The 9925-nt window shown below is 40.4% G+C and overlaps 1 protein-coding gene across 1 annotated transcript in view; it reads right to left on the bottom strand.

The window, feature by feature from the left end:
* The window catches only part of LOC134793030 (protein HIRA homolog), a 38419-nt gene extending 28929 nt beyond the window's left edge, over window positions 1–9490 (bottom strand). The window contains exons 1-9 of the mRNA XM_063764557.1: window positions 9235–9490; window positions 8561–8734; window positions 7752–7919; window positions 5383–5540; window positions 4534–4642; window positions 4131–4291; window positions 3188–3356; window positions 1709–1803; window positions 920–1075 (exon numbers count right to left, since the gene is read on the bottom strand). Of these exons, the coding sequence (XP_063620627.1) occupies window positions 920–1075; window positions 1709–1803; window positions 3188–3356; window positions 4131–4291; window positions 4534–4642; window positions 5383–5540; window positions 7752–7919; window positions 8561–8734; window positions 9235–9271 (1227 nt within the window). The 5' untranslated portion in view covers window positions 9272–9490. The remainder of the gene's footprint in view (window positions 1–919; window positions 1076–1708; window positions 1804–3187; window positions 3357–4130; window positions 4292–4533; window positions 4643–5382; window positions 5541–7751; window positions 7920–8560; window positions 8735–9234) is intronic.
* Between the last annotated feature and the right edge of the window lie 435 nt (window positions 9491–9925).

Here is a 9925-nt window from a genome sequence, read left to right on the forward strand (position 1 = left end):
TGTTTTAAAAAAAATAACCGACTTCAGAAAACAGTAAGCAATTAGTGTATGATTTCATCAGCAGTCATATCGAGCGCAAATGCACAATAGTTATAAAAAAAAGTCACTACAGATTACCTAGTTCGGTACCGCTGGAGAGACGAAGTGCAGAAAGACCTTAGCGAACTCGGCGCCGTCGACTGGATAGAAACGGCTTTGGACAGAGTAGCATGGCGGTCTTTGGTGTCGGAGGCCAAGATCCACTTCGGGTCGTTGTGCCACAGCAGTAAGTAAGTAAGATGTTCCCTGGTTTTTCCAGGCTATCTTCATTAGACCCTGTCTTGATGAAATGTCCCAACTGTCTCGTCAGGCGTCAGGCTTCTCTCTAACGAGCAGGATCTCCGGACACTCCACCAGCAAGTTGGAAAAAGCGGAGTCGTTGGCCGGACACTTGTCGTAGATTTATCTAATCGATTACCTGAGACTTCTCACTGATGAGTGAGGCGTCCCGACTGTCTCGACAGGCGTCAGGCTTCTCTCTACCGAGCAGGATCTCGGGACACTCCACCAGCAAGTTGGAAAGAGCGGAGTCGTTGGCCGGACACTTGCCGTAAATTTATGTAATAGATTACCTGAGACTTCTCACAGATGAGTGAGGCGTCCCGACTGTCTCGACAGGCGTCAGGCTTCTCTCTAGCGAGCAGGATCTCGGGTCACTCCACCAGCAAGTTGGAAAAAGCGGAGTCGTTGGCCGGACACTTGCCGCAGATTTATCTAATAGATTACCTGAGACTTCTCACTGAGGAGTGAGGCGTCCCGACTGTCTCGACAGGCGTCAGGCTTCTCTCTAGCGAGCAGGATCTCGGGACACTCCACCAGCAAGTTGGAAAAAGCGGAGTCGTTGGCCGGACACTTGCCGCAGATTTATCTAATAGATTACCTGAGACTTCTCACTGAGGAGTGAGGCGTCCCGACTGTCTCGACAGGCGTCAGGCTTCTCTCTAGCGAGCAGGATCTCGGGACACTCCACCAGTAAGTTGGAGAGAGCTGAGTCGTTGGCCGGACACTTTCCGTAGATTTTTTCATAGAAGGCGTTCTGGAAACATGTTTTTTATTTTTACTAATATTTCAATGAAATCTGCAAGGGAATCAAAACCATCGGCATAGCTCAGAGAGTTGAAAGATTAAAGTGGCATTGGATACAATGGAAATATTTCTTTAATACGAGAAATTATATATTTGTTCTTGAATTATGGATGTTATCTATGTTTATAAGTATGTATAATTGTATATCATCGCCTAGTACAAGCTTCGCTTAGTTTGGGGCTAGGTCGATCTGCGTGAAATTGTCGCTATTTATTTATTTAATTATGTACTCAATACTTGTAGAACAAATGGTCGTTGAGGCAATAAATAAGCTTTTGTTCCATCTGTATAGCGCTGAATATATTTGTTTACAAATATAAGGGCTGGAAATACGGTATAAATACAGCAGATAATTGGTTACAGGATTAGGTAATGCAATTGTTAGTACTACAGAAATTCAAAAACCATGTTAGTACTTACTGTTTTAAGTAATTAAATGAACCAAACACACGAACACATGAAATTAAAATAAATAATGTTAAATTAAAATGTTACAGGGTTATAGGATTCATGCAAAAGTTATTAAGGATAGACAAAGGAATACTAAAGCCACGTGTACATATATTCAAGACAATCCAGTTACCTTTTCATCCAGTGTTAGAGGTGTGCCAATCTCCTTGTTGGTAAACTGTATGCAGGCGACTGTACCATCTGAACTGCATGCGAGGAGATTCAGACCTGAAACAAATAATACATGTAAATGGAGATTTTAATATTAGGAATCATTTCAGTGAAGGTTGATTGTTTGCATTTTGTCAACATTAAATTTACGATTGATGAGTTAACCCCTCAACTTGTGGGTCAATTTGAAAACCGAAAAACGCCCTTGATGTTTTAAAATTAGAATTAAATTAAATTTACTAGCTGACCCGATATCAAGTCGGGAACAGGGTCTTTCACACTCACCATCAGAGCTCCAAGATAGATCCAACACACTGTCGCTGAAGAGATCATGCACGACCACTAGAGGGCGTTTTAGAGAAGTGAGCCAGATAGATAGCGCTCTGTCTCTGGCACCGACGGCCGCGCAGCAACATTTCTTGTTATAATACTAATTCAAACTCGATATCTAGTCGATGGGGATGTGTTTCACACTCACCATCAGAGCTTCAAGATAGATCCAACACACTGTGGCTGAAGAGATCATGCACGACCACTAGAGGGCGTTTTAGAGAAGTGAGCCAGATAGATAGCGCTCTGTCTCTGGCACCGACGGCCGCGCAGCAACATTTCTTGTTATAATACTAATTCAAACTCGATATCTAGTCGATGGGGATGTGTTTTACACTCACCATCAGAGCTCCAAGATAGATCCAACACACTGTCGCTGAAGAGATCATGCACGACCACTAGAGGGCGCTTTAGAGAAGTGAGCCAGATAGATAGCGCTCTGTCTCTGGCACCGACGGCCGCGCAGCAACATTTCTTGTTATAATACTAATTCAAACTCGATATCTAGTCGATGGGGATGTGTTTCACACTCACCATCAGAGCTCCAAGATAGATCCAACACACTGTCGCTGAAGAGATCATGCACGACCACTAGAGGGCGTTTTAGAGAAGTGAGCCAGATAGATAGCGCTCTGTCTCTGGCACCGACGGCCGCGCAGCAACATTTCTTGTTATAATACTAATTCAAACTCGATATCTAGTCGATGGGGATGTGTTTTACACTCACCATCAGAGCTCCAAGATAGATCCAACACACTGTCGCTGAAGAGATCATGCACGACCACTAGAGGGCGCTTTAGAGAAGTGAGCCAGATAGATAGCGCTCTGTCTCTGGCACCGACGGCCGCGCAGCAACACTTCTTGCCTTAATACTGTTTTAAACTCGATATCTAGTCGATGGAATATGTTTCACACTCACCATCAGAGCTCCAAGATAGATCCAACACACTGTCGCTGAAGAGATCATGCACGACCACTAGAGGGCGTTTTAGAGAAGTGAGCCAGATAGATAGCGCTCTGTCTCTGGCACCGACGGCCGCGCAGCAACACTTCTTGCCTTAATACTATTTTAAACTCGATATCTAGTCGATGGAATATGTTTCACACTCACCATCAGAGCTCCAAGATAGATCCAACACACTGTCGCTGAAGAGATCATGGACGACCACTAGAGGGCGCTTTAGAGAAGTGAGCCAGATAGATAGCGCTCTGTCTCTGGCACCGACGGCCGCGCAGCAACATTTCTTGCCTTCTTTCACGAATATATTGTTGTTGAAGCGCTGTGGACAGTGGACATGTCATTATTAAATTCCAAGGTCGTAAAACTCGTAAATAATATAAGTATGTTGGTAATTAAGTCATATCTGACACATGTATGTGTGTACACAACATTGCCTACATATGCGACGAAAAAACACGTCAATCACGTCATCACTTGGGGTGTTATTCTACCTATCCAATTTATTTGTCCAATGTGTATTACGTCTCACATTTTGCTTTAACGAGAGAGTCAGAGATGCACTAACATTGGACAAAGAAATTGGATAGGTGGAATACCACCTTAACTTATATACAATGTTTCGATTGGCGATCAACGACGGTTAGTTGGCTAGCCTCAAAGTATTTTACCCATGCATATAATACGAAAAGAATAGGAGCATTTTATGAAAACGGTAAGTTTTTCATCTAGTCTTTTTTAACAAAATTCATTATGCCTAATTTTAGCTCAAAGTATTTGCGTATTTTTTTTTAATTATGAGCTAGAGTCGCTTACGTAACGTTTGCTCAAGCAAGTCAGTCAACTGCCGAATTTCTTTGTCAACTTAAATACGTATTATAGTAAAAGTAGGCTATAAAGCTTTTTAGGAACACAAGCAGCTTTAGAATGTACTAACAATACGCAATACAAAGACAAGCCAAAAGAGTACCAGGCTTGCAAAATCTAAAAAAATGTGCTAATGTCGATTACGTAACGGTGAAATACTCCAACATGTATTGTTCTACGCCTTGTTTCTCGTAAGTTTAGATACTCTTTAGTACTCTATAGTACTCACAGCGCAAGTGACAGCCTTCCTGTGACCGACGAAGTCCTTGTCGCACCGCCAGCCGTCTCTTTCTACCACTTGCGCGGTGGGGCCACCCCCGTTGATGGCGTGGGCGGATAATACGTATTGACCATCGGGGGACCAGGACAGCCGGAGTACGTGGGTCGTGCCTGGGGTAAGAAAAATAAGAATTCGAAGCAAGCTATATTTTTACACCACGGTGGTAAGCAAAGCAGCCCGCTTGATGATAAGCGGCCGCCGAAGCCTACAGATAGGCGCTATAGACACAAAAAAAGCGGTCAGGCACGGTTCCGTTTCTTTTCATATAAATATACCCAGCCGGTCCATAGGAGAACTAAGGTCTAAAACACGTGCGGAGTGCAGGGGCCCGGGTGGGCCCATCTCTACTTACCACCACATTCTTCGAAAGGCTCAGTGATGACCGTTTCTTGCGCCCAGTCAGCTGTCTTCCAGACCCGAAGTGATTTATCGTCAGACTGCGATGCCAAGTATTTGCCAACCTAAAACAAAGTTCAAATTTATAATTGATTTTTAGGGTTCTGTACCCAAAGGATAAAAACGGGACCCTATTACTAAGACTCCAGCGTCCGTCTGTCTGTCACCAGGCTGTATCTCATGGACCGTTAAAGCTCGACAGTTGAAATTTTCACAGATGATGTATTTCAGTTGCCGCTATAACAACAAATACTCAAAAGTAAAGAACCCTCGGTGGGCGATTCCAACTCGCACTTGTCCGGTTGTTTTATGTAATGTTGCTTCATCAGCACTAGCTGCGGTAAGGAGTGCCAAACCCATCTCAGGGTCAAACTTTGGCTTGGAACTCATTAAAAACCATTTACCATTAACAGTTGCTTTTGCAGTTGCAAAACGACTACTCGACTAGGTTTCCATCTGGGTTGGAGAGCCAACTGGCATGTATCCAGTTCGGATTTAAGCTACTCTATGTTTTAAATACCTCAAATACTAAAAAGATCGTTTGATTTTCCAATATATTACACAACCCGTCAGATTATACATTAATATGATAGTGTGACAAATCAAATTGTCATTAATTGCATATAAAAAAAGAGATTAAGCTGCCTAAAGCCCCAGTACGGATATCTAGGTCATATTTGTGATAATATCATTATCCTCTCTTACAAACGCGTAGCGATAAAAAGTGAGACTCATTTTATCACGTGGATAAAACCATCCATAATAAGCTTCCTGGTCTAAAAGAGAAACAATGAAAGAAACTTACAGGGTCCCAAGCAACGCCTTTCACCAGCCCAGTATGCCCGTTAAGCACACAGACCATCTCCGGGAACTTCTCCGCGTTCCAGATTATGATGGTGTTGTCCACGCTGCAGCTGGCCAGCCACTTGTCCAGCGGAGACCAGGCCAGGTCCAGGACATCCCCTGAAAGATTATAAGGTATCAGGAACAATTTTCTAATTTCCAAATTTCTTTTCAAATAAAGGTATAGTGATTTTACAGCCCTGTAAGGCCCCTGTCGAGCTCGGATTTATACCTACGATTCTGCTCCCGTTCACGGTAGAAAAGCAAGCCAGTTGGTTGCCACACGCGATCACGCACGCAAGTGACGCACGTCACCGCGCGCCGCACTGACAATTTTTACGATAGTTACAAGCTACGTAGGTACTATTGAATTACTTTAATTAAACATGTAGTGTTTATTACGACAAATGTACCTATAGTTAGTTAGATATCTATTTGAAATAGGTAGCTAACTTGGTAAATATTCATTTTATCGACAGTAAGATCTTAATTTTACACCGGAAAATAGGTACTCATTTATTATGCTCTGGTTATCTTATAATGAATTGCCTGTAATCATGGGTTCTCTATTATTTTTCTTTATTGCGTAACATTAATCTATAAGTGATTTTAAATTACACGAAGTTTTAAAACTAATTCTTTCTGGGTTCATTGCGTGGTTTATAAGACGGCGTAGACACTGCGGTCACTGCAGGGCACATATAACCTTTTAAAATGAGTATTTCGCAAACACTACCCTAACCTAACGCATAAACGGAATACTATAAATTATTGCAACTTAACTTGTTTAAATGTAGTTATTTAACGCTATGCTGTTATATACTTTATGGCAATTTCTAATGTCAGTTTGATAGTTTGATCAATCGAATTAGAGACCGGTCTTCACACGTATAAAAATTTCTAAGCGTTCGCGTCGGCAACCCTAGCGTTGTGCCGGTGCGCGCGGTGGGGGAACGGCGCGCTGAAGGTCACTCCATTGTATTTTTGTGTAGGTATCAAAACGGTAGGTATTTGCGTTTTCTTTGAGAGATAAGTATCTGTTCGTAAGAACTATTATATAATCTGTGCCCCTGTGCTCACATCTAAAGCCGCTATTAATGGACGGGGTCTCTTTGTTTCACATAAAGTTTTAAGTCATAATGTATTGTTTGTCATATGTGATGATATCTACGAAAAGGGACCTTATTGTCGATGGCGCTTACGCCATTATTAACAATGCTCCGATATAAATACAATGCCGCGCGACGCTATGCAGCGTAAGCGCCATCGACAATAAGGTCCCTTTTCATATGTAATGCCCCATATTATCATTAGTCATAAAACTAAACCGTTAACTTTTCAGGATTTTCGTAAGGTTAATACTATAGATAGGTTAGGTTAGATTTGTTTTATGGCAATCCTGAATAGTTACGCGTTTCTGAACCAAACAAATTATGAGTAACGAAAATGTGTTTGCTTTATATCTTATATCTGCGAAACATTAATTAATAATCATTAATAGTAGGTCTACTTTAGTTACTTTGCAAACCAGTAAGGAAGAGCGGTGTCTCTTGACACAGGTATCATGTATACTTAAAAACAGACACCAACCTGCATATTGTTAAGCTATTATTAAGTTACTGAATTTTTTTATTTTATTTTATTAGTTTAGTTTTGCTCCATTACACTGACATATTTCAAGAATATTATTGTCACTACTTTGGAAAAAGTATCTCATATTTTCACTCATTGTTAACTGTGTACCTACATTTTTCTGCTGGCTGTAGTGATCCAAAGGACTCGAGCCTTTTAGCTCTTTTTTTAGGGCTCGCCTCATTTCTTGACGCCTAAAAGGCTAAAAGCCTATTTAGCTCTTTAGCCCCCGAGCCTAGTTCTATTTAAGATCCTAGACTCTTGGAGCTAATAACCTTATTAAGCCCGCCCAGCCGGTCGGGGGCTAAAGAGCTAAATAGGCTTTTTTTAGGGGCTTAATAAGGTTATTAGCCCCAAAATTCTAGGCTCTTAAATAGAACTAGGCTCGGGGGCTAAAGAGCTAAATAGGCTTTTAGCCTTTTAGGCGTAAAGAGATGAGGCGAGCCCTAAAAAAAGAGCTCCAAAGGCTCGAGTCTTTTGGATCACTAGCTGGCTGACAAAAAATTAAAATGAATGAAAATTCAATGAAAATGAACACTCTCTTTTTGTATTTTTTTCTAAGAGTATTTTGTTTGCTCTATCATGAATGCACATTTTTTTTTTATTTGCAAAGAAATGGGTTATTAGGCCTACTGGACTTAAATGTTACAAAATACTACATAATACCACTACTAGCATGCTGCATGTTTAAATAGTTACCTGCATGTCCTCTCAAAGTAGCTATACATCTCCACGTCTCAGCTTTCAGTGCCTTCCCCGGAGTGCCATTTGCAACCACACTGAGTCCCCACACCATGACCAGTCTGTCATCTCCGCCGGAAGCCAGGTATCGGCCTGCATTGCTCCACCGAACACAGTTGACGCATGCTGTAAGAATTGTGATATTTAGCAACACGGTTTCCACAGAAATATGAAAATTTGAAAGATTGTGGGATTTTTTGTGTTTTTTGTTAGCTCAGGGTTAAGGAAAAATCCTACAGTGTACCTTTGCTATTAGGGGGGATCATTAATTACGCGAGGGCTTTAGGGGGGAGGGGGTCAAGCCGAATCTCACATGGAGGAGAGGGGGTCAAGCCGGATCTCACGTGGGGGAGAGGGGTTTTTCAGAAAATATCACATTATTGCTTGTACTAAAGTACAAGAGCTATCTTATAGTGTCTGCATGAAAAGTACCAATAGGTTAAAATATTCATGTCTATGGCTACTGGCAGAATACCAGCGATGTGGCTTGCCGCATCACAATGCTGAGCCAGCGCCTTTTCTGTGCCACGACACATGGCTTCATAATTTTTTAATGTAATAGTTAATAGTTTTTAGTAATTAAGTTGCTTTGCATGTTCTTATCTTGTACTTTTTCAATGCCGTGTATGTTGTGGGTATGAATAAAGAAATTATCTATCTATCTATCTATCTATCTATGGGAGACACCACCCTCTATCTTCCTTAACTGGTGAGGTTTTACTGAGAGTAATAACTGATGATGTTTTCAAAGCACAGAAGAAGCTTACCCAAATGATTGTCCATCTGGCACAACATCTTCGGTACATTCGGGTCCACCTCCACATTTTCATACAGGACAGAGTTCAAGTTCCAAACAACCACCCGGCCAGAGTCTCCGCCCTGCCCACCAGTCGCAAACCTCTTCCCTGTAGGGTGGATGTCCACGGAAAATATTGGCTTATCTGAAAAATAGTTTACATTACAATTAAAACAATCCCACCAATTACTTGCTGATGGTACTTCATTTTTCTGGGATCCAGCCAAGTCAAGCCAAAAATAACAAAGTTATATTACAAATTTTTAGATATATTAAGAGTAGCACAATTTTAAAATGGTCAGTTAAACTCACATTGCGAGCCAGAAATTATAAATTGCATTTTAATAGTTATAATTGCATGTACTACTCATCCACTGACTAGAACAAATCTAAAAGCTTTTTTCAAATGTTAAATACATAATAAATGGTGAACCACCTTTGGTTTAAAACTAATTAGGTATTCAATTAACATTCATGAACTTCAGTCAAATAAATAACGGCTTTCAGTGATTATTATTTAAGGGTAATAATATTTTGCATTGTGCTAATTCTGTCCTATTGTTATTGTTGCAACTGCAAGTGCAGTTTAGAAAGGGCAGTAAAAATCTTAGGGATTGAAAAAGTGCAAAATATTAATGAACTTACCATCATGATTAACCCAACTGGGTTTTAGAAGCTTCATTTATACTTTCTGTTGGTCAAATACGGTAAAAATTAATAGAATTATTGGTTAAAATCCACTATTTATCCCAAGAAAGGCTGACAGTGACATTGCCGGCATAACTAGATTCGTTCTGAAACTTGGATTCAATATTAGCACAAAGCTTGATAATTTATTTTAATTAAGTATGAAGCTTTTTTAAAATGAATTAATATGAAATCAATGAGTAATATTATTTTAAAGTTACTTTTGTCGTACTTTGTATATGTTCTACTAACGATAAAGTTAATAAAAATATATATTTGAATTTAAAATATGCACAACCGTTTAATTTCAGAACATGCGCTTGCGTTTAGTATTGCCATAATAAATTAATTGACTTGTTAATAAAACAAGGGTTCCGATACTAGATTCATGGGGTTCCGTTACGAAATATAGCCGGTCAAACAACTTTGTCAGTAGAAAAAGGCGCGAAAATCAGATTTTTTATGGGACGATTGCCCTTCGCGCTTACATTATTTACATTAATCGAATCTATTTACATTTGCTGCTTTTTTCTACTGACGGAAAGGGCATAACAAACTATAGCTTAACGGAACCCTTTTAATAGTCTGTGCGGAAAGAGAAAAGTCGTGGAATATAATAAGTTATATAAGGGAATAATATCCAATACAT

Source organism: Cydia splendana, chromosome 8, assembly GCF_910591565.1.
Source record: "Cydia splendana chromosome 8, ilCydSple1.2, whole genome shotgun sequence".
Classification (NCBI taxonomy): domain Eukaryota; kingdom Metazoa; phylum Arthropoda; class Insecta; order Lepidoptera; family Tortricidae; genus Cydia; species Cydia splendana.